This window comes from Gallus gallus, chromosome 2 (genome assembly GCF_016699485.2).
Source record: "Gallus gallus isolate bGalGal1 chromosome 2, bGalGal1.mat.broiler.GRCg7b, whole genome shotgun sequence".
Lineage (NCBI taxonomy): Eukaryota > Metazoa > Chordata > Aves > Galliformes > Phasianidae > Gallus > Gallus gallus.
This window is the reverse complement of record NC_052533.1, coordinates 137092605-137117541: the sequence shown is the minus strand read 5'-3', so window position 1 is coordinate 137117541 and position 24937 is coordinate 137092605. Positions and strand designations below refer to the sequence as shown.

Sequence of the window (24937 nt, the reverse complement as noted above, 5' to 3'; positions counted from 1 at the left end):
GGGGCAGCAGTGCATGCAGGGCTGAGGAGGCAAATGCTGCACAGTGGTTGACACGAAGGCACTGCAGCTCCCAGCATTTTCACCGATCTGACCCGCTGCAATCAGACACGGACATGACTCGCTAGCAAGCCTTGACTTTGAGAACCTGAGGAGTTCTGCTTTAACCTTGTTTTTCCCTGTAGTAGCAGCATTTAGAAATAGCATTTTGGATTCAGTCCTGCCTCAGAACAAAGGCAGGAACTTCATTACAGACCAGTGACCCCAGGTCAATCACCCTGGGGCAGCCAGAACCGTATTTCCTGAAATGTCCACGATATTGGCACAGAGCTGGGACACATCACACCTGCTGGAGCCCCAGCCCTTCTGTGTGGGCATCTGGGGTTGTAGAGGATCCTCTGGGACACATGGTGCTCAACTGCTCCAAGCCCATGGGATGGATTTAGGCTTAGCATCTCACATACCTAACAAGAGTGTACAAGACACCTACACACGACCAAGATGAATGAACACCCACAGCCCATGAAGATTGAGTTAGAGCTGCCTGTATCCAAAACAGGTGACACTTGCTGGTGACCAGGATAACTCCATGGTTGTATTGGCCAGAGTTCACCAGGTGCTAAGGGAGCTCGGGCATCCTGTCCACCTGCAGATATCTGCAGTTAGAGGGGTCTGCAATGAGGACCTGGGGCTGACCACCCCAGTGATTTTTCCAGCCTGCTACCCTCACTTCAGCAAACTGCTCCAGTTTCTACTCACCTTCCTCAAAGCACTTGTCATGTTTCTTTGTTAGGGATTTTGGAGAGATGAAATTCTTGCAGAAAAAGCCATAACCTGCTTTTATTTGTATGAATCATAGAACCATAGAATCATTAACGCTGGAAAGACCACTAAGATCATCTGGTCCAACCATCAGCCCATCACCACCATGCCCACTAAGCCATCATCCTCAGTGCCACATCTACACGTTTCTTGAACACCACCAGGCATTGAGACTCCACCACCTGCCCAGGCAGACTGTTCCATCCAGTACCTCACCGCTGCTTCTGAGAAGATGCCTCAATGTTTTTCTTGTAGTGAGGAGCTCAAAACTATACACAGTACTCAAGATGTGGCCTTGGCAGAGCTGAGTTCAAGGGGATGATCATCTTCCTGCTCCTGCTGGCTGCACTATTTCTGCTACAAGCCAGGATGCCACTGGCCTTCTTGGACACCTGGGCACACTGCTGGCTCATGTTAAGCTGAACATGGATCAACACCACCAGGTCCATTTCCTCCACACAGTCTTCCAGCCACTCTGCCCCAAGCCTGTATCGTTGACTGGGCTTGTTGTGACGGAAGTGCAGGACTTGGCACTTGATCTTGTTTAACTTAATCCTTACAATGCCCCTTGATACTTCAAAGGGTGAAGAGTCTGAAGCGCCAGTCATATGAGGAGTGGCTGAGGTAACTGGGACTGTTCAGTCTGGAGGACTTGTAACTCCCTGAAAGGATGTTGTGGCGGGGGTCAGACTCTTCTCCCAGGTAATAGTGAGAGGACTAGAGAGAATGGCCTCAAGTTACACCAGGCGAGGTTCAGATTGGATATTAGGGGAAATTTGTTCTCCTAAAGAATGATCAGGTGCTGAAACAGGCTGCCCAGGGAGGTGGTGGAGTCACTGTCCCTGGAGGTGTTCAAGAAACATTTAGGTGCTGTACTGAAGAACATGGTTTAGTGGGGAAATATTGGTGGTAGGTGCATGGTTGGACTGGATGATCTTAGAGGTCTTTTCCAACCTTGGTGATTCCATGCCTCTAAGATTCTACAATACATTCCTATATTTCTCCCTGTCCGCTCTTGGTGCCATGGTCACAGGAGTCCCAGTGCATCAGGATCTCCTACCCACCCACCACTGCAGACCACAGCAACAGGTGCTCCCAAAGCCTCTCCATCAGGTGGAGACACGGTCCATCCCTCCAGGATCTCTGCAGGCTCTGCTTTCTCCTTGCTCCACAAAAATACATGACAGTGCATCACCTAGCGCGAGGCGCTGCAGACTGTTTACAGGCTTCTCAAGTTCCCAGGCAATTTAGGACAGGGTCCTGTTGCTGTTTCCAAACGGACAGCCAGGACTTTTATAAGTGAACTTTCCTCTCTGCGTCTATTTATTATATGTAAACATTTGCCAGAATAACACCACTCGGGCATGCTCAGTACCAGCCAGGTCATTGCAAAAGGCAACGGCGGCGTCACATGTGATAACTGTGAGAAGTCCATATGTGCCTATTCTTAGCGCTGGAATGTATACAATGCCCCACCGTCTCGCGCTCCTGCACAAAGCTCCTGAAAGCGGCAAAAGTGACTTCAGAATAAACACGTCCAGAAATCACCTTCTGTGAATCACTTACCTACTGAAAGAAACGTCCTGTGGGTTTATAGTTTTTATCCAGGCTCTAGCTATGGAAAATCTCAGCAGAGAATAAGCGACAGAGAGTAAGTTCATGCAGGGAAGGACATCAGAAGGTAAACATTTCTACCGTACGATTTCACTGCAGATTAAGCGGTTAGGCATGAAATAAATACTCATCAGATTGCTCTGCCTGGCACTTAATTTAGTCATTGTGTGTCTGATTAACATAAGAAAACCACAGCTAAGCAGAGTTAATAAATAACTGCTTTAATGCAGATTCCCAGTCTCTAGGGTTTAGTTAGCCCTGCTGCAGAGTTCAGCTTTGCCAGATTTACATTCTTTGGGAATGACTAACTCTAGGGGAAAGAGACGCAAGTTACTAAACTGCTAATACTTTAAAATAGTGAATAAATGCCCAAGTGCATTTATTCGACATGATTAAAATGAACCTCCCCGTTGCTTCGGCCGTTCAGCTTTCATCCCAAATCAGTGAGATAACTTCAGTGCTTTTGCTTCTTGCCAGAGACGCAGGCAATGCTGACCCTAGAGCTGCAATCTATCTGATAAATTTATACAAATTTTAAAGGGTCTTTGTGACCTTTTAGCTTCTTTATTACTTTCCCACTGTGCTTAACCCATGTTCCATTTTTGTGCATAACAGCGAATGAATATTTAGAGCAACATCAAAGTCCTGATTTGTTCCCTTGGAGCTGGATATTTCTATAAAAGCTGCTAAGAATTTGTTTTTTTCTGCCAAGTTCAGACTTCATCTCTCTCTTTGCTATGGAGGAGAGATCTGCTGAGGAGTTTCTCTTCAAAGACCAGGACTTCTCCTCCGAACTGCTGAGGCAGCTGAACACGCTGCGGCAGAGCGGGATGCTGACTGATGTTACCCTCTGCTCTGGGGGCTTTGAAGTCCCCTGCCACAGAAACGTGCTGGCTGCCAGCAGCCCGTACTTCAAGGCGATGTTCTGTAACAACTTCAAAGAGAGTCACCAAGCCAAAGTCACCCTGAAGGGTATTGACGCTGAAATTTTGGACCAGATTATCCTTTACATTTACACAGGGGAGATTCTCATATCTGCTGAGAATGTCTTGTACCTCTTGGAGACAGCGTCCATGCTGCAGTATGCTAAGCTGTTTGAGGCCTGCTCTGCCTACCTCCAAGATACGCTGACTCCTGACAACTGTCTAAGCATGATCAGACTGGCAAAAATCTTGAACTGCCAAAGCCTGAATAAGAAAGCCAAGGCTATGGCTTTGAAATGTTTTCCTGAAGTGGCCTCTTCTGAGGACCTCAAGGATCTCTGTCCTTTGGAGCTCCTTGATTACCTTGGGGATGATGAGCTGTGTGGGGAGGAGGAGCAGGTCTTCGAGACACTGATGGTCTGGATCCGGCATGACCTCCAGGCAAGACAGCGCTACATCCAAGACTTGTTCAAGAAGGTCCGGCTTCAGTACGTCCATCCAACTTTCCTCTTCCATTTCATTGCCAATGACTCCCTTGTTCAGTCTTCACCCACTTGCAGGAGCATTCTCGAGTCAGCTCGGAGACAGATGTTTTCCTTGTACAGCACCAACGCACCTGACATCAAGCCAATGGTACATGTTCCTCGCAGATACTCCAACCAAGAGTTCCTCATCATCATCGGTGGCAGGAAGGACAACCAGCAGACCACAAGGGATGTCCTGCTGTATGATGACAAGACCAACCAATGGCTAAGCCTGGCCAAACTTCCTGTACGCCTGTACAAAGCATCTGCAGTGAGCTTACACAGTAATATTTATGTGCTTGGAGGGATGCCTGTTAGCAATAAGAAAAGTCCAGTCAGCGATAATATTTACATTTACTCCCTCAAACTCAATCAGTGGAGGTTGGTTGAGCCCATGCTAGTTCCACGTTATTCCCACAGAAGCTTGGCATATAAAAATTATATTTTATCATTCGGTGGAATTGGTGAAAACCAAGAAATCCTGAATTCTGTGGAAAGATATGACAGCATCTACAACACCTGCGAGAGCATGGCAAACATGCCTGTAGCTGTCCTTCACCCTGCTGTTGCTGCCAAAGACCAGAGGGTGTACCTCTTTGGGGGAGAAGACATTATGCAGAACCCTGTCCGGCTTATCCAGGTAACAGTCAGTCCTCCTCGACATAGGCAGTTTTACCTAAATTAGTCAGTGGTTCATCATCACCTTGATGAGGAAGTCAGTTCCAAAACAAAACTTTGTTGTGAGTTGCAGCAACATGCAGGACGAGCTCACACGTTGCTTGAAGGAAGTCTTGTCTCTAAGGAGCATTGTAGTTCCTTCGTTTTCTCCACGGAACACTTTTCAGACATAAGGCCCGAGGCCCTTCCTCTGGTGCTGGCTCTGTCGCATGAGAATTTCCTATGGAGGTCTAGGGAGCTCCCGTGGATGCTGCTATGGCAGGCAGTAACTGACCCAATGACCACCTCCACGTCTGTAACCACCCAACCAAATCAGTGCTTGCTGTTTGGCCAGCCTGCAGCTAATCTGGGGTCTCAGCTACACATCTGCTCCCTTGCAATGATAGCAAAGATGTCAGTTTGAGACCATTAGAGCAATTAGACTCTCACTCATCAAAAGGCCAAAGCTTAAACTGACAGTTATTTCACATGAACAGTTGTGTTAAAAGTCTGCCACATGTTGCTGGCTCTCCGCCTGCTTTTGGTAGTTAAGCTATATTAGGAGGGTAAAAGACATTAAATCCTTCCTTATCTGATTTGATGCTTTAGTGATGCAATGTTACTTTCCACTTGAGTGTTTTTCACTGGCTTAGGTAGTTTAATTAAGAAGCATCATTAAAGGCCAAGACAGCAGCCAGCACTTGAACGATACCTACTTACAGTGATAACGCTATTTAATTATCAAGGCAAAGGAAATGTGATTATCAGTGTGGGGAGATGTCCTGAAGATATTTGCTATACTGAGAAGCAGATGACATGACATAAAAGTTTATGTCACCCACATACAGATGACTGACTGATCATCATCTGGCAGCAGCTCTTTTTCTCACATAAATTGATGACTTAGATATCACACTCTAGGTCCCATCAACAAGTCTCTTTGCCAACCTGAGTGCATACCATCCAACAGCACAAATATAGCAGCAGCAGGGCAAACACAGGCTGCCAGCAGAGCTAGGTGAAATTGCAGTTGGTTTGCCCAGGAAATGGGGAAGGAAGGCATAACTACACAGAAAAATTAGAAAATGAAGGATATGACCTGAGTTTTGGGAAAGTGTTAGCCAGGAGTTACAGCAATTTAGTGGCCATAGGAAGACTTCCAGTGAAGAAGCTTGCACATGACAGAAACTTTCTGCCTCAGTGTGCGTGCTGAGCAGACCATCCAAGGGGAACACAAATGCTTTCCAAGGGGACATACTAGGAAAAAAGGAGTGGGTAAAATTTCCCAGCAGTTTAAGCCAGTGGATTGTATTCATTAAGACAAAATAAAAACCTTAAGTTTCTCTGTAATTACGATTGCCAGTCAAAAAACAACATAAACAGCTGTGTGTGCATCTTTATTTATTTGTCAGGTTTACCATGTCTCCAGGAATATGTGGTTTCGGATGGAGACCAGAGTGGTGAAGAACGTCTGTGCACCAGCTGTTGTGATTGGAGACCAGATTATCATCGTGGGAGGTAAGGGGTCTTTCTCACCCGCCCTCCTGCCTGCCCATGTACAGATCCTGCAGGATTTTGCATGCTTCCTGCTCAAGATGACCCTGCTCTGGCCAGGGATCATCAGAGTGGCAGCCAGCTATGTCAGCGGTGAGAAGCATTGATGCTGAGCATGGCTATCATGCTGCAGGAGCAAAAGTCATATATGAGCTGCAAGAGCATGTGGCACTTGTAAGGGGGAGGTGAATTATGCCCAGTCTCCATACACATCTCTCATGGGGTCTCAAGGCCATGGAGGTGGTGGGGACAAGTTATTTACAGGCACCTTCTCACTCTGTTAGCAGGACCTTAAGTGGGGGAAAATGGGGAAAAGCCAATGTGAGTTACTTCTCCGCAGAGAAAGATAGGAAGAAAAAAGGCATGGGGCTTTGCTCCTCCTCTTACTCACAGCTTGTTCCTCTCTGATGGCTTTTCTTGGAAAGGCAAAGAGAATGGTTACCACATGGACATGGACAGTTTGTTGGGATGGGTGGGCTAAAGGGCTCAGTGCTGGAGTTGAGAGGTCCACTGTTCCTGCAGGTGCCCCCTGGGAGCAATGGAGAAATGTCCTGGGAGGGGCATGAGCCACCTGGAGAGGAGCAACTTCTCTGTCTTATTCAACTCTAGAATCAGTCCCTGTCCATGGCACTTTGACAGATCACACCTCATTGGTAGTTCAGCACTACATAGTCCTTAATGCAGCTTCACTGACCAGAGTCTGGCAAGAGAAAGCACGTTAGATTATTTAAGAGAGAATGAGACATAGAGAAGCATTAGCAGAGGAGTGAACCTGTATAACATAGGACTCAAAAGCACTGTGTTTCTCTGCAAGAGGCCACTGCTACCTTTTGTAACACACCTTCTTTCTGAAGAGCCTGTATTCACCCAAGTCTTCTGCTGATGATATCAGGTTAGGGAAAGTCGATTCAAGGCCTGCACAACAAGTCCCAAAGCAGTTTGTTTACCATGGGCTTTCTTGATTATCTACATAGTCAAGAGATACATAGACAAGCTACTGCTGGGGAACAAACTTCACACTTCCATTGCTCATGACCCATACCAGCCCCTACCTCTCAGTGATGTGAGGTTGAACTACCCCTCATGGAAGAGCCAGCCATTGGGCTGCCAGCATGGTGGGCAACACAGAAGTGACATGGAGGGTGTAGGAATGGAATGAGCAGCAGTGGGACCACACTATTGAGTATGCAGCATCATTTAGTGTACAGCTACAACTCCAAACCAAAAAGGCATTGTTGCTCCCCCTGTCCCTTCTGGCTTTCCACATGCCATTGGTTTCTGTATTTCTCAGTGAAGCTCTAGAAGTCTTTTAGGTAAAGAGAAATACTTGAGGACGTCTAAAAGTGCATATGGAAAACTGCAAGCTCCAAGTGTGTTCAATAGGTTGACTGCCACCAGTGCTCATTGAGCCTTAGCTGCCAAGGTGATAGGAGACAGGATGAAGACAAACAAGAAGGTAGACAGGCAAGCAGTTCTGTGACAGATCGTTACTTCCCAACTTAGATATCTTAGTTCTGCCAAATTATGTACCAGTATAAACTGAGCCATTAACCCTAATTCGCATCTGTCTCTTCTATCTCCATCTTTGCATTTAGGGTACACTCGGAGAATAATTGCTTATGATACAAAAGGCAACAAGTTTATCAAATGTGCAGACATGAGGGACAGGCGAATGCATCACGGGGCCACTGTCATCAAGAACAAGCTGTATGTTACAGGAGGACGATGTCTCACTGTGGACAATGTCATCGAAGACTCAGATTCCTTGGACTGCTATGACCCAGAGACCGACACATGGACACCAAAGGGAAAACTGCCACACAAACTCTTTGACCATGGGTGCCTTACACTCCAGTGTGTACCCTGTTCTAACCTTCTCTGAATGACATTTGGTACTTCCCAGAATGTTTGTTGTTTTCTTCCTCCTTGCTCTGCATAGAGTACAGGGAATCCTCCTGGAGTCCCAGCAACTCTTGTTCTTGAAGGTCCTAGTGGGGTTGGTCACTCCCCAAATACTCTGCCAGAAAGATCGTGACCTTCATGCTCATGCCATATTCACCTGACCAATACTGCATGTGGTACTGCTTTCAGTAAGTCCTGCCTTCAGGCCTTACTCAGAATCTCAAGGGGAAGCGGGAAAAATGACTGGGTAGGAACCTGGTGCAGGATTTAGCTTTGTGAAGACCTTGAAGTGAAAGGCAGATAGGAGTGCTGGTACCTCCAGAGGAAGTAAAATCTGGGTAACCCGCATTTATGTTAGCGTGCAAAGAAGCAGAACTACTCAGCTGCATGTCATGACCCTTTGCTGCTTGGAGCCGACCAAGTTTTCTATTTCCAGTGGCAGCAACACTTGGAATAGGAAGTCCCAAGCTCTGAATGTGTAGCCAGCCTGGAAGCATCTGTCTGCATTGGCAGTAAACATCTTCTAAGACAGATAGTTCTAATGTTTCTAATATCAATAGAAAAGTGATATAAAAATATTAAAAGGCTGATGCTTTGATCTAAATGCTTACATTACAAGATGTAGATTTGATTTCCTTGAGCTACCTCTCTTTCATGTTGCAGTGAAGATTTTTGTTTCATTTACCTGCTCTCCAAAGGAGGGGGAGAAGGGACAATGGAAATAAAGATTATCTGTGGCTTCTTTTTGGAGGGATCTTGCTTTGAAGGAAGCTTCCTTTTTCCTTTGCACTTGGGATAGAAGTAGGGTTGGTTAGGAAGATCTTCAGCTGATGTATTCCTGAAATTAGAAATAACGAGAGTACATGGAGGAAAGGGGATGTAAAAGAGATGATGTATTTGGGTGGAACATTTTTTTCCCTTTCTCCTCTTTCCAAACCACTGGAAAGCAGTGATGAGACAATGCCAGTGACAGGAAACCAGCTTTCCAAGAAGAGCAAATCTAAGTCTGCCACTTGGCAGAGCAGCTCTGGCTCCACCAATATTTTTATGGGGTTCTGTCAGTATTTTTATGGGAGGGGATTAATCACCAGATACTGAACAGGCTATGAACTGCTGTCAGATTAGTAGGCTTGGTAAGATTGTTGAGATAGCAAGGAGCTTGTAAGATCTGGTGATCACCATCTAGGAAAAGAATAGCATAAAATACACACCATTTTCCTCGTATTCAGAAGAAAATGGGACTTTTCCAAGGGCACAGGGTAGCTTGAGGAAACCACGCTCAAGCCTCCTCTTCACAGGAGGCTGCACAGCCACGTGGTCATTACCATACTGCAGGACACCAGTTCCAACCTCTATGATATCCTCTTGTAAAACTGTATCCGGAAGCAGAAGGTCGACAGAAATAGTTAACAAAGCTGGGGGTTGGAAGGAGGACTTGCATATTGAATGCTATTTTAACAATGCAAAATAAAATGTTTATTCTTGTTTGTATGGGCTTTGTGTTGAGGAGTCCCCATTGTCTCCTCTACATTGTTGATAAAGGGAACTGTTTTTGTATCAGTGGTTTTTGCCTGGGTTTCCTTCTAAGGATCTGAGTAAACCTACAAGAAATGAGTGGGAACCCAAACTCGTCTCCCAGCTCGGAAGTCTCTGGCTACAGTTCTCCTGCCTTTCAGTCTATATCATCATCTCCTCCCGTGCAAAGCAGGGCTAAATCACAGCACTTGCCAGATTGGACCAGAGCGGTGATTCATTCTGCTTCCTCACAGGCCAACTCTGTCTCTCTGGAGAAAGAAGCCTTGTCATGGCCAATTATGGACAGCCTGCCCATGGGAGTTGTTTATTCCTAAACTCTCAGTGGCACTTTCCCAAACTTTTTCCTGTTGTGAACCCACTCAGCTCCAAGACTCAGGGAGACGCCAGTCATTGCCACACATTGTAGCTTACACAGATTCCTGCCAGTCTCGTGACTGTACCCAGTAATGAGGAAAAAAAAAAAGCCAACTTGGGGTCATAACCCTGTGTTTGCAAATCATTGTCACAGTCATTGGTTTATGCTTGGAAGCAGACAGATTTTCTTAATTCCCATATCATATAACTAACAATTTTCTCAGTCTTCACACGAGGACCAAATAGTACCTCTCGTAACTGACACTGGGCAGGAAACAGGGAGTGCAAAGAAAAGGAACAGTCACAGCAGTGTTGAGCACAGCATCCTTCCCCTGGCCCTTGAAGAAGCTCACATCACCCTCAGTTCCTTCAGGGCAGGGCTATGTTGCCTCAAGGCTGAAGCTAAAGGGAGAAGGGATGCTGCTTGTCTGTTTGGGCTCTGGCCACCACCTGGTCCACTCAGAGCAATATCTACTACTCTCCCAAATGCTTTGCAGTTGTGCTCAGTGGTGATACGTGTGAAAGCTCTTCTAGCAGGGGTCAGCGAGGCAAGCCTTTCTCCAATGTCAGGAGACTTCTCTGAACCTGGTCTGCAGGGCCACCACTACCCCCAGCACTTTCGGAATCATCATGTGCTTTTCCAGAGGTCTCATCATCCTGATGTGTGAGCATTCAAGTATTCGATTCAATGGGAATTCCTCACTGGATGGAAGCAAGATGCTTCATAAATATGATCATGGCTCCACGCAGATGTGGGTATTGCTCTTTATTTAATAGCTGTGGAAACCAGAGAAATGAGGGTTTGCAGAAAGGATCCTTGATTCTGAGGGCAGAGCAGCTGCTGGCATTTTCCCTAATCAAGTTGGGCTGTGAAGACTCATCACTTCCAAGGTCTCATATCTGAGTGTCCCACAACGGTCACTAAATCATGGAAACTGTAGGACTGGATCTGAAAGCAAGCAGCTCTTTGGGACAGCAAGTTACCCAATCTCTCATCACACGAACATGTCCAGCGCATTGAAAATCTCCCATGAGAGACACTCTGCTCCCTCCCCAGCGTACATACTAGAATGCTTTATTAACCTCTCAGCTTTTAACAACCTAAATCTTTTTTGCTGTACGTTCAGCTATCCCCACATAGCTAAAGGGCGATTGATTACCCTTTGTGGTATCACATTATTCTTTACATTTTTAAAGTTTATTAGCACTTTGAATTCTGTAGACTAAACAATCCCAGCCCTTTCAATCTCGCCTCATAAGTAATGTTTCTGGACCTCCGATCATTTCTGTTCCTCTCCCTTGGGCAATTTCCAGTTTGTCTGTGTTATTTTTTTATTTTTTATTTTAAGCACAGCACAATGGTGCCAAAGAAGTGCATCGAATCCCTCCTGCATCTTACCCACAGTGCACCCAGCCGCGCAGCCCAGCGGGATATTTGCTTTTTGCAGCAGCTTGGGGTTGGTTGTGCTCAGGACTAAGGAACGCGTGCAAGTTTGGGCACAGTCACATGGAAAGACTGCGGGGGATCCAAACCGTCCCAGGGCTGTGCCTTAACTCCATCTTCGCTTTGTCTCACCAGGGCCCCGAGCCAGATTCTGCTGCAAACAATGAGTTTCTCCATGGGCTTTGGACCGGGCCCTAATTATTGTGTTCTCAGCTGGAATCTTCACTAATTCTATTAATTTTAACAGCAAATATTTAACGTTTGAGTCATTTTTTTAGGCTAGGGAAAATGTTTTAGGCAAAAGAAAAAAGAAAGATGATAGCACTTGCTTTTTAACCTTCTTCCACTTCCCTCGCTGGAAGCCCACAGCTGAACCCCACCACCCAGACAGCTCATGGCAGTAGGCAGCACCGCTTTGATCTTAGCAAAGAGCTCCATAGGTTAAGCCTGTGTTTTTTCACTGTAACCGTTTCTCAAACAACGCAATCCTTTCCAAGGGCGGCCTTTTGCTTGTGCACTAATATGTGTTTATAATTATAATGCATTTCCTGCTTCTTTTTGATTAAACACACCTGACAAAGTCGAAAAGCTGTTGCTGCATAAATAAACGGGCACACCGAGTTCAGCCTCCATCAGTCTTTTTTTCCAGCCGTTGAGGAGTTCACTGCGAGGTGAATCCTCTGGCCGAGAAGGAAACAGTTGGGGAGAGCATATCTGAATAGTACACGGGGTAACTTATCCCTGGCGTTGTTCCTTAGCCTGACCTGAGAGACATTAATAATTGAGAGCGGCAAAAACAATCCCTTCTTTCAAAATATAAACATCCATACTTTCTTTTTTCCAGCTGCTGGAAAGCTCCCCTGCAGCCGTTAAACACTCGTATTCTTCATGGCACAAATGAGCACAAATTCCTCGCTGCAACAAGCTGAGACCTGCTAACTAGTGGGCTGCTAGTGGTGTTTTCAGCAGCTTTTTCAGACTAGCTTGTGCATGATGCATAGGAAGGAGTATGGATCTCAGGCTTTGCCACTGAAGTCAGTGGGGCTGCACAGAGTTTGTGCCGGAGCACTGCGATTGATCTGGGCTCTTCTGTTTACTGAGGTTTCCAAAACAGCAGCAGAAAAGCAAGGAGCCCAACTGCCCTGTCACTCTGTGAGCTGCCCGCGTGCTCCAGCTGCTGCTTGTCATTTTGCCATGTGGCTCTTTGTCTGCCTGCGTTGCTTTCTTGTTGTGAGAACCCTTTCCGAGAAGAGCAAGGAGCAGCACGTCTCAAGAAGTCCCAAGCCTTCAGCTGCGTACCTGGAAGTGTTGTAATCACGAGGCATCCCCACAGCTGTTGGAGACGCTTCAGGCTCAGGGTGAAATACTGCTGGAGGTGGGGAAAGGTGGCAGAAACTGGTCCACCACTTCATCTGGTCAGGAGATATCTATCTATAACCCATCCTCTTTTATCCAGTCCTCCCATATGCAGTCTTCCTAAGACTGTTTCTGAGTCTTGTTGAATGAGCCATGTTCCACCACACCTCCCTAAAGCAGACACACTGGATCAGAGCAGAGGCACGTCCCCTTCCTCAGCTTCACTGATGCCACAGCCTTAAGGACCAATTTCCCCTGGACTTGGCTCCTTGATGAAGTTTCTCCTTCCTCTTGCACGTTCTCAGACCAAAATTCTGAGCAGATGTGCTCTGTGGGTGCCCTGAAGTGGCAATGACACCCCAAGACTGCAGAAAATAACACCTGGGACTCTCAACTGCTTTTAAAACCCCAGTTTTCAAGGTAGTGGGATGCTCCTGGTCTGGCAAAACAAACAAAATCGACCAGACCCTTAGTGCAGAGTCTAGACACCTTTCTACAGGAGCAGGGGGACAGTGGATGAATGTGTCCAGCCCTGAGGAGCAGAGAGAAATCTCTATGGAAGCTGCTGAAATGTGCAGCTTGGCTATGAAGCTTTGGTGCTGGGAAAGCACAGTGTTTTATCCAGATCAGCAGCCAGCCCTGGAATTAATAGGGTTGATTAAACAGTTTTGATGTGTATGGTATGTGGAGATAAGGGCCCAGTTCCCAAGGGCTTCCCGTGAAAATGAGATATTAACCATAACAGATGTGATGTTCCCTGACAGGGGTGAGGAAAGCTGCTGCAAGGCAAGAGGCAAGTACAAACTAGGGGGGCAAAAGAGGCAGCTCTGGGGAGAGCAAAGTTACCATGAACTTGTTGGATCTGTTTCAGTGCTGAAATGACGTAGACCCTGGCACCAGGCAGATCGAAAGCAAGGGAAATATGCCTGCTTTATGTTGTTATGACACATACGTTTCCCAGAAAATGACTTTAAAGAGTACCAGAGGCTCAAACATTGTTCTGTTTATCTGTTCCCTGGGCAGGGCTCTTACTCTTAAAGACAGCCCGAGCACTACAGAGCATGGCCCCTGTCAGGAAAATTCTGCCTTTGGCATAAACAGCATTATCAAATGTGACACAGGAAACCAGTGCAGGGCATCAGGGCATGAGTGGCCATTGCCCGCTGCCACCTGGCAGGATGGCATCCCTTGAGAGCACGCAAAGGGCTGAGCCCTGGAGGAGACTCCACTGCTCTGCACTGTGGTTCACGGATAGGACACCAACGGCAGAGCACAGCTCTTCCTGCTGCCATTGCCATGTGTTTTCCCAGGGTTTGTCCTCTGCAAAGGCCTGGAAGGACTTCTTGTCACCCAGGCTGTGACTATGGTGCCCACAGCTGTGGGCTTTAGGCCACTCTTCTGCCCTGGGTCCCCTTTAAAGGGAGCCTGCACATGGGTTAACTATTAATAGGATCCCAAATTTCCCCAACTACAGCATGAACCAACTCATGCTCATGCAAGCAGTACATACATACATAGACAGGACATCCTAAGGAGAAGACTCCCAGCAGCTTAACCAGGCACCAGCTCAAGCCTTGAACAAGGACATGGTTTAGTGATAGGACTCAGTAGTTCAGGCTGATGGTTGGAGTTGATGATCTTGAAGGTGTTTTCCAGCCTAAATGATTCTATGATTCTGTGAAAACAGAGAAGTCCTGTGGATGTCCTTCAAGAAACTGTGATATTTAAGGAAGAATCCAGTCCTTTTTATAAGAAAGCTGTACTTGGGCTTGAGAGGTGCTGACTGAAGTCCCAAAGGCTTCTAGATGAGAGACTCTGTTTAGAGCCTACAGGAGTTGTCTTTTTGCTCATGATAATTTCAAACAACTGTCAGTAAAAGTAGTCAGTTTCTTCTCCAGTCAGAGAGGGTTCTGGAAATGTTCTCAGCAGAATAACACCCAGTGAAAGAAGGGTTGCCTGCAGACTGAAATGTAAATGATAGAGAAGCCAAAACTGCATTTGCCCTTCCAAGCTTAATCTTATGTTTTTAAAGTCATAAAATATGACATGCACAGTCAATCATAGTTTCAAGCCAAGAGTCCATTACTTGTGATAGCAATGTAAAATACAATAGTCTTTACACTAAAGATTTTACGAGGGATGCAGAGCAGAGGACACAGAGGATCCTCAGAGTGTTATCAGCAGAGTTTCAGAGCATCCAGCTCATTCATTAGGCAAGAGCAACACCTTAAACCTTAACCTGGATAACTGAAGTACACCTGAGATAAAATTTAGCTCTTCCCAGTGGCTTCCTGGCACAGTGACCAGCACACAATCACACACAAATGAGACCAGACAAGCGCTAAGGCCCAGGGAAGCATGGAATAAGTGGCAGCAAGGCATCAGCTAACGCCATCCTCTTCTGCTTCCAGGTGCCCCACAGCAGGAAGGACACTGTCACCCTAAAGCATATATAGGAAAAGAGATTTTTCTGCTGCTTTTCAACATCCAGATATTCCCCTTCCCCAGTAAAGGTAGCAGAAGGGTTGGGACAGCTCCAGCAACTGGCAAAAAAAATCCAACCTGAGAATGTGATTTTTCTCTGCTTTACAGGGTGAGGAAGGAACACTAAGCCAGGTAGGGCTCTCTGATTTTCAGATACAAACTATAAAAACCACTTAGATTGACTGAAAATACTTCAGCATTTCTCTTTCAGATTTCCAAGGCAATTTCAGAAATAAGGTGACAGGCAGGACAGACAAACCTTGCTAGGTTTGCTAGGAAAATGCAGCTGGGGAAGTGATTGCATGTATCAACCGGGTTTTGCCTTTATCATATTTCTTTGATTTTATAACACATTCTTCCTCTGCTGACCTGTGGCCGGACTTGTGTGCAAATGCATGGATTTTCATGTAAACACAGCACAGCGTGTGGGGCTGCAGGATGCTGGTGAGCTCACCTGGATCTGGAGAAAATCTCTTGCCCAGGTTTCAGTAGAAATCTGCAGGCACTGTCAGCACAATCGTGGTTCTGCCAGGCTCAGCGGGATATTGCGCTTGTAGACAGCATGAGTCGCTTGCCCTGGAGCTGCAGGAGCAGAGAACGTCTGAAGATCTAGATCAGATTGGTGAATCAGCAGCATCTGACACAGTTTAAGAGGTTAAACCTATTTATAGACAAAGGAGGGTGATTTTCATAGCTGAAGGGATTGGATTTTTTTCCTCATAAATTCATAATAAACCGTAGGGAGGAGAATACTGAGATCTGTACTCAGTTAACTGCTCAGAGAGAGAGGAGGTTTGTCCAAGACACGGAAGGAGTTAAAGGAGTCAGAAGCTCAGGAGCACATTTTCCTCACTGTCTGACCTTTTATCTGCTCATGGGATTAGGTTATGTTTTCAGGAGAGTGCAAAGCATCCCTAGGGAGACAGGCTGTGCCTGGTGAACAGATGGGACTCTCCTGACATCCATTTCTTAGCATATTTCATATTTTAACTCCCATTATCACTACTAGTGGACATGAGGGTTAGTTTCTCAGTTTGCAGCAGTAGCAGAGTTAGGTGGCAGTCAAGTGAGAAAGGACTTGCTGCGTGATCATCAGCAAAATATGTCACTCCTTTTGCGTCTCCATTGCCACACCATTACAACAAGGATGCTACCCACCCCACAGAGGTATTGCAAACAAATCATCCAAAGCCTGAAAAAATGCTGTCTCTCGTGAACTGCCAAAGGCAGCTTCTGTACAGTCCCACTGCAGCTATCTGCTATTTATGAAGTAACCACACCTACAGTAACAGAACACTGCGCTCTTAAATGAACATAACGATGAACTTACATGAACTGATGACCTGCTGGGTAAATACAGGGAGGCATAAAATGAATGGAGCTCTGATTCTGAGCGAGGCTGCCAAAAAATAATAAATGCTCCTCTAAAGACTGCCGATGTTAGGAAAACCGATTCTACAGAATAGAGCTGAAGTTCGCCCCCACCTTCTGTCATTTACGATTTGTTTCTGTACGCTACCTTCCACTGAAATCAAGAGTGGATTAAATATGGAGTTACAGACCCTTCAGGAGAAGAATGGCCTTATATAAAGAACCCGAACACATGTAGTGTCATGCCTATGGAGCAGAAATGCTGCTACTTAAGCAATGGCTCTTCTGCCTGAAGGCAATCTCTCACGTAAGCTAGAAGTCTCTCACCATGTTCCTGGATGTGAAAAGCATCCATTCGAAGTCATCTGAAACCTTATTTCAAAATTCAGATCAATTGGAAGTCATAAAATACCATGAATTGGAAGGGACCCACAAGGATCATCGAGTCCAACTCCTGCCTCCACCCCAGCACCACCCAAAATTCAAGCCACTGTCTGAGCACTGTCCAAACCCTCCATGAGCTCCAGCAGCTCACGGCCGTGCCCACTGCCCTGGGGAGCCCATTCTTAGCTTTTCTCTTGGAAAAAAGCAAATATTTCAGCTATTTCAGTATTTTGCACCAGCCTTGCTGAGATGCCTTATGATAGCCTCCCCTCAGCATCTGTTTTATTTTAAGAGGATAAAAATGTATCAAAGTCTCACACATTTTTGACACTTTCAAGGTTATCCAATTACGTTATTTGTAAGAATTCACTCCCTCCCCCTTTCTCTTTTGGTAGCTTAAATTTCATATAGTCGGTGGCGAGGACAGAGACCTGCAGGGTGTGTTGCTTTTAAAAACCATTTTATTTTGTCTGTACTGTGATGAAAACTGCCTGCAGACAGAGGATTGTGAGGATGTTTGGGCATCTGCCATCACTCTATTAACTTTAAGCTGATTCTAGGAACTGGCAGTACTCAACTATCCAGTTCCAAAGTAGCATTTGTGAACCGCAGGAGTCCTTCAACCTTGTCTTCCAAGCACCACTCCTGAGGTCTCTGCACTCACCACCTGCATTGGTGAGCTCAGTGCATCCTGAAATCTTAAAACTCACACGAGGCATCTCCATTCTTTGGACATTATGTTCCTGCCTTGGCACAAAAAGGGATGCAGAGCAGAGATGCCCAAGATGGCAGAAGGAAAGACTTTACATTCACCCATGTCAAAATTCTCTAATTTATCCCCTGGAGTCTGATCTGACAGTAGATGGGTCAAATACTGCAAAGCACACTCAAGGTATTGGCTAACACTTCTAGCATAAGCACGGGTCTCCATGGTGCTCAGCGGCTTCTCACACCTTCCCAAAAGCTGCTCTGCTCTGCCCATTTCAAGAGAGGCAAGCAAACCAATTAATTAATTTTGAAAATCCTGGCCTTGTTCTGTTATGATGAGATCTTCTTGATAACAGCACTCCCTGGAGTGAGCAAGGAGCTTTCTTTGTTTTCTCTCAATCCAAATTCAAGCAAACTTCTGCTGACCTCTTCATTTTGGCCATTTGATTTCAATGGGAAATGGACTGCACAGGAACCTTTGACCTCAAGCCTTGTATATTTTCTCTAATTTTCTTTTATCTTCACTAAATAACATGTACTAATATTTTAAGCTAATGTTGCTCTTCAGAGGGTCACACACAGTTCAGCAAGCATCCTGCATCCAAAGATTTCTCCAGGTCTCTATTGTTTCCTTTATGTTTTTCTAAATAGGTCAGGTATTTACTTGCTGTTGCTAGAGGGAACAAGCAGAGCCCTTCTAGCTGACAGGTCGCTCCATCCAAAATAATGAAAGGAAAACCATATGTAAGCTATACTTTCTGGAAATAAACTGACCCTTCTATAATTACAGGGTCAGGGGAGTACAAGTTACCCCATATGTCCCCGTGTGACTGCCTAAGTTTCTACATAGCAGGAGCGAACAGGTCACACAGATGTAGTTACAGCAACTGAAAGGGGATGCAGAAGAGATGAGGAAACGCCACCAGATTTACAGCAACAGGTGGTTTCCTCCACAGCACCCACCACGAACAAGCAGAGATGGGTGCCACGAGGTGCTGAGAGCAACCCCTGTAAAGGACCCTGCACAGCAAGTCTGGGGACAAGGGGCACCATGGAAAGTAACCAGAGGAACTGGCACCAGCAATGTCAGCCCTTTCTTAGAATTGGTCCTGAAAGGAGTTTTGGAGAAATTCAATCCTTGCAATAGGGGCTGTAGCTTAGGACTTTGGAAGCATGGCTTTAGACACCTGCTGTCCCAGACTGCGTGTGACTATCAACGAACCACTTGGCCACGATGCTCAGATCCCAGAGAGAGCTTAAATACCTTTGTAGATGTGGGCGTTGGCGTCTCAGTTCTCCTGTTTCCTTTCCACACCAGAGAGAAAATAGCTCTTCCCTACCTCATAAGTTGGAGAAGACAAATGCATTCAGGAGCGCCAAGCGCTATTTGATATGATGCCCTTATCTGAGGGTGGTGCAGGTGTGATCTGATCAACTCAGAAGAAATAACCCATTCCAGTGTTTCCATCCAAGCGTGGGTGCCCCACGTGAGCCTGCAAGTGTCTGGCCAGCAGAGGACAGGTCACACAGAGGCGGCGACAGAAATCCAAGCAGAGCATACTGATCCAGAGAAGATTATCAAGCCCTGGGCAGCTAAGGCAGTGAACTCCTAGCAGGTGAAGAAGAAAACAAATAGCATGACATCTGAAATACAGTATTAAGGAATTCTTGGAAGAGCTTTCCATAGGCATTTCAGACAGCCTTGGGTAGAGGGGAGGGGTGTCAGGTGTTCAGAAGCAGCTCATGTGGACACCAACTTGATTCTCCACCGTCCTACTTCTCACATGGAGTACTGAGACATCAAGTGCACGTGAAATACCACATAGCTTTAGGTCATATTTTACTTCCAGTTCATGCTCTTGAATTTGTCCAAGAGAAGGAAGAACTGGACTTCTACATACTAAGCTTACAGAATTACACTGCTGCTATGTGGCTGGGGATTTCAGAAGCTAAAGCCAGATGCAGCCAAGCCCTTCCTAGTCCCACTGACCTTTTCCCATTAACGACTAACATCAGGCCTGTCTGTATGAACAGAGAGCAAACAAGTTCACAATGGCAGTTCCTTGGCAGGGACTTAGTTTACCTTCCAGTGCCACATTTAATAACACTGGGTGGCACTTATCAGAATAGATTTTCCAGCAAGTGGCATACCAAAGCCTTGATGAAATCAGGCCTTCTGTCTTATGTCAATCACCTACTGTTTGCCAGTTCAAAAGTACTATCTGTACTAGCACTTAGCCCAAAAGTACACAAATAAACCTGGCCTAGCAAAACATTGTAGTAAAAAGAATTCATCAGCGCATAGACTTCAACTCATCTACATTTCATTTGAAATAATGGACTCATCTAACTACTGGTTGTTCTTCATCGATCTTTTCGATAAGAAATCTTTCATGCAGCAGGAATATGTGCACAGACATGAGTATCTACAGAGTTGCAACCAAGTGGAAGTGCGTGTGCCACCTTATTTTGCAGATATTCCCAGCTGTTTTTTTTTTTTTTACAATAGATTGGCCCAAACTGCTGGTCACAAATACTGCAAATAAAATTTGGATGAAGCTAAATTCTCAGCTCATGTCTAAGCCTGTCCTTGCTAAATATGCAAAAAAATGGACCTTGTTCTCCCCCGAGATTAGGCGATAGTTTTGGTTCTTGTCGGTCCCTGGTGCCAATAGGAAGCATGTTCCCTGGCGCCAATAGGAAGCATGTTCCCTGGCATCTGGGTTAAGTCTATTTGCACAAGTCCCCGATGACTACAGAGCTGCAAGTTCTGCTTGTAGGTGGCAACTTTGCCTCTTGGTCTTTTGTTTTCAAAATGCAGCTGCAGAGGAGGGAAACACGGTATCATTACTGCTATGAGAGAGCTTTTCAGCCTTTGTGGTTTCCGGGTTAGATCTGTGTTGGCTGAGGATTCCTCCCCCAGGGTGGAGGAGTAATGGAAATGCAGCCTAAAACAGGATCAGGAGGAAGATGTGAAAATGAGCGCAAAGGTACCAGCTATGAGTCAGTGCCACAAGGAATCACTATCCCGTCAAGATGACACCTCCTCTTGGTGCAGTGGAGCTGTTCCCACACAGAGAGAAGGCAGCGTGTGGCATTCAGCAACTTAAAAAGGATTTGTGTCCTAATTGAAAGTTTCATAGTGGGAAAACATTTTCAGGTCAGTAGCACTGCAGCTTCAGAGAAGGGGAGGAAAAGCAAGCACAACATGTTGCATTCATTATCTGCTATAAAACCATACAGACCGGGGGCTGGAACCAATCCTCTGAGTGCGCAAGTCAACAAAGCCTCACTGATGTTAAACTGATGCTAAACTGACAAATTCCATCTGACAAGCTGGCCTTCATAGACAAAACCACTTCCAGTACCACGAGGGGTCTCTCATAAGATGTTACGTTTTCTTAATTTTCATCAACAGCCTCACCTCAAACCATACAGATGAATTAAACTCTAGCTCGGGCACAACGGGTAGGCAACACTGGCTGAAGAACACCCAAAATAACAGCTTCAGCATGAAATTTCTCCAGACTTGCAGGTCCTACACAAACAGCTTGTGGCTCTACATGGCTGGAGCTCAGCCCTGAACCCATTGGTTTTCCAAGGCAGATGTGAAGTCTGTTATAATGGGGAGTATTTGTCTCCCAGAAAGTGCTGGGACCAAAGACAGAAAGGCCTTCCCATGTTGAGTAAATGTGAATATGGCAAGGCAGAGTCAAGCCCAACGTTTTCCAGGAGTGAGCCTAGGAAAGACTAGGAGGTCAGCACTGAATCAAGGCAGACACGAGGCAGTCTAGAGAAGCTGCAGTATGCTCTGAACCGAAGGTCCAGGTGATTGGTGAGCTTGAGGCTCAGGACTGATATGAAAAGAGTTGCTCTTATTACCATTTACATCCTGAAGACTGGGCTCCTACCTGAGGCAGAAGAGAGAGGAAGCAAGATGGAGCAAAACTACATGAGGTGGGACTGCTGGTGGGACTGTTGCACAAACCTGACCACAGGGCAAACGCTCAGCTCTGCTTCAGCTCCTCCCAGTGAAGTTTATCAATCTCTGCCTCTCCCAAGGAGATGGCTGTGGTCAGGGAACAAGAGCTGATGGCCCAGGCAGAGCTCAATTGATTTTCCAGCTGGACACCTGAGGGCACAGCAGCACGTCACTTCCCACAGCAAGCCCTGACAATGAGTGAAAAGCAGCAACATGCCACACCACCTGCTCATCCATCACGTGGCAGGGGAGCCATGCAGGGCCAACCCTGCTCACAAGCTGCCTTGCAGCCCAGGAGGCACGTTGCATTCTTCTGCTATTACTGCAGCTCGTTCAGCCGCACCCAGCTGCTTGCCACATCCACACCGCCCATTGCAGAGCCAGCCTTCCTGCCAGCAGCTCTTCTGCTGAATACATGAGAAGCTTCCCTGGGAGAGAATACACTCAGAGAGGAGGTGGGCCACAGATGTCACCTCCATGGAAGTACTCTGCAGGCTTAAGCATCCTACCATCTTGGGAAGGGTCTCTCTCTTTTGGTCTGGATGGCACCCTGAGGACTCCAGGTGGGGGAGATTGAGACCAGACCCAGAAGGGTGGTCTGGGCCATGCCTATGCCCCCAGTAGTCATTTTCGAACCCCCATACAGTCATACATCTGCACAGAGAGAGGGGACATGTCTGTCATCCCCTGGACCATCAGGACATGGCGAAAGGCAAGTCCTGAACCACAATGGGTGCACATCTCCTATTGCAGGAGGCTGTGACGTGGCACACTGTATTACCGAAGCCTCTGCGCAATTCCTCTTGGTGTCTCTTCTCTGCTGTGCTCAGTTTCTAACTGCAATGACTTTTTTCCTAAATACCAGACTGACAAAATCCGCTGGCACTCAAGGGCCAGGCTAAATTCCAGCGCTTTCCTAGATGTTCCCAAATAAAAACTGTGCTTCCAAGGACACATGCACATCTTACGCCCTCCAATGAATTTGCCTGGCCGTGCCTGTGGTGCCTGGTGGGCTGCTGAGAAGGCATGAGGAGGAGCAGGAGGCATCCTCTGTATCTACACTGGCTTGTGTGAAAGCAGACCTTGTTTCAAATGCTATCTGGAAGCAATGTGCAGAAGATGCCATTTGTCACTCTTTGAAACAGATTTTCCCTGGGGAGGCCTCACGCTCATTTACAATAAATTGCCTCATAATGTGAGGGTGATTTATGCCATTCCTGGAGTACAAATTATATTTACATCCACTTTATGGCCTCATTACACTGCAGTTATGTGAGTGTGGGGTAAGTGATAGTGATTACTTGTCTACATAGGGAAATTTATCAGAATAACTGTGTGCATGAAGAAGTCTCTTTTATACTGGAGAAATCTGTCTCGCTAATGTGAAAAAACCATTCATGTCTCAGATTTGATCTGCAGGCATTGCTTTCCTTGACCAGAATACTGGAGATCCGTGCTGTATCTCCCTCCTAAATGGGGTCAGGAATTATGAGTGTGCTCTGTAACTGACATCTTTATTCACAGAATTCACCCCAGGATCTCAAGTAGAAATCTATGCCATCAGAAGCAATCTGAATGGTGAAAGAGGATACATTTATCCTGTTTGCTTTTTTTTTGGTTTGCTTTTCGAGCATCCGGAGAATATATTCCTTCCTCTTATGTGCTATTTTTCAAGAGTGATTTTACTTACAGTGAAAAATGAGTATTGTGAAATCAACTGTTAAATTTAGATCTTCAGGCTGCTTTCAGCAGAACAAAAACATGGGGATTTGTAGCTGTCAGCTTCCCTAAAACTGATTCATAAAGACCAAACCCTGTGCTCAGTTACCTTAAGGTGGTTTCTGGTAACACCAGAGCCATAGGCACAATATCAAGGTCCCTCTGGACCTCAGGATGAGAGATCTTTTGAGCGCAGGAGGTCAGGAGAAGCAATTGGGAGTGAGCCATTTCAGCAGTCTCTCACTGCAAACCCTCTGCAAGAGGAAAACAACGTTTCTGGTTTTTCATTTCTCTATTTTAGGATACTGCTTGTGCTACAGTGGAAGCTTTCTAGCTTTGAGATCCAAAGTCTACCCCTAGAGCTGCAGGGCATTTTAGCTGGGGGAAAAAGAAAGTTGACTGAAGCATTTAATGGGAGACAGCAGGATTCCTCTGTGCTCCAAATGCTGTCTCTGTGGATCCACACTTGTGTGCTGGGGATAACGCTGTCGTTTGCTCGAGATGGGGGCACTTCTGGTCCCACCTGCAGCACCAACACATGCTGTGGCTGCATATGCTAGGGGATAAATCGTCCTGTGCATTGTATGGTGACTTTTGGGGCCAGATGGCTTAACATGTGAATTACGGCGAATTAGCAGATTATTATGGATTGACTATTTTTTGGTCCAACATGCCAGGGAGATGAACACTGTACACAACATGATGCCTCTGAAGTTCACAATCAAGTTTTCTGAGAAGAGATATCAGTTCTTGTCGCTGGTGAAAATGATGTCTTTTATGACTTCCCAGCAGAGGGAATCAACCATTTACTGGATGGGCTTCTACATTCAGGACCAGGCTTTCATTCTGGAATTTATTCCAAGAACTAAATTCTGGGCTGAAGCTCTGGTATCTGCCAGTTTTCATTTTCATCCTTCTCTGTCAGCCTACAAACAAGATGAATGGCCTGAATTACACTGCGTCAGTTTAACTGCAGGAATAACATTGTACCACTTAAAGCTTTTATGTGTGGGCTCATTTTTGTGCTGTTCTGAACGTCCTTTACATCAGGTTAGTTTCTCTCAGCCATGACCTTGTGCATCAGCTGTGTTGCATTTTCTAAGGGTTAAAAAAACAGCTTGCTACCAGACCAGCTGCTTCTGCTAGACTGTAGAAGATAAAGTAAATTAAAACCATGCATACAGTTAGTTAGAAAATCAGGTTAACATGTAGAGAAGCTGGCTTTTGTACGTGTTAAGCTTTATAGAACCTGTAGTTAATCCATTATGTTGCCAACTGGTTGAGCCATTTCACTGATAAAGACAAAACCTCCCTGACAAAGTAGGACTGTGTGCTATGAGAGCAGCTCATGCTGATGCACCTCAGAAGATCCACCAAGAAGGACAGAACAGCAGAGCAACAAGAACACTGCCTTCCTGGGCACCCTGAGGTAGTATCAACAGGACAGCAAACTCTAACGCTTCTGAACCCAGAATTTCACCCTAGAAAGCAGACGCTCCATAAAGTGCACCATAAAGTTAATTTTAACCTTTTCCTGCCGGAAACACTGCAGCCAGCCCTTTTGCAAGCCATCAGAGAATGTCCCCTTTTCCTTTCCTCAGTTAAA

The 24937-nt window shown here is 46.0% G+C and overlaps 1 protein-coding gene and 1 long non-coding RNA gene across 7 annotated transcripts; one reads left to right on the top strand and one right to left on the bottom strand.

The window, feature by feature from the left end:
• Positions 1-2343: 2343 nt before the first annotated feature.
• Positions 2344-9489, top strand: KLHL38 (kelch like family member 38). 3 transcript variants are annotated; one of them, XM_040685864.2, is made up of 4 exons: positions 2344-2470; positions 3049-4520; positions 5950-6055; positions 7687-9489. In XM_040685864.2, the coding sequence occupies exons 2-4, from the start codon at positions 3171-3173 to the stop codon at positions 7971-7973; spliced, it is 1743 nt and encodes a 580-aa protein (XP_040541798.1). In that variant the 5' UTR covers positions 2344-2470; positions 3049-3170; the 3' UTR covers positions 7974-9489. The 3 variants fall into 3 exon arrangements, with proteins under 3 accessions (XP_040541798.1, XP_040541789.1, NP_001376390.1); XM_040685855.2 differs by having other exon boundaries at positions 2344-2500; positions 3151-4520; NM_001389461.2 differs by having other exon boundaries at positions 2344-2500.
• LOC112531900 lies at positions 5922-24012 on the bottom strand. Of its 4 annotated transcripts, none has more exons than XR_005857656.2 (5): positions 15622-24012; positions 14194-14646; positions 8679-8831; positions 6933-7006; positions 5922-6791 (listed from the first exon to the last, which is right to left on the bottom strand). It is a non-coding gene; the product is annotated as an uncharacterized LOC112531900 (long non-coding RNA). The 4 variants fall into 4 exon arrangements; XR_005857655.2 differs by having other exon boundaries at positions 14198-14646; XR_005857657.2 differs by lacking the exon at positions 14194-14646 and having other exon boundaries at positions 15622-15828; positions 16326-24012.
• Positions 24013-24937: the final 925 nt, after the last annotated feature.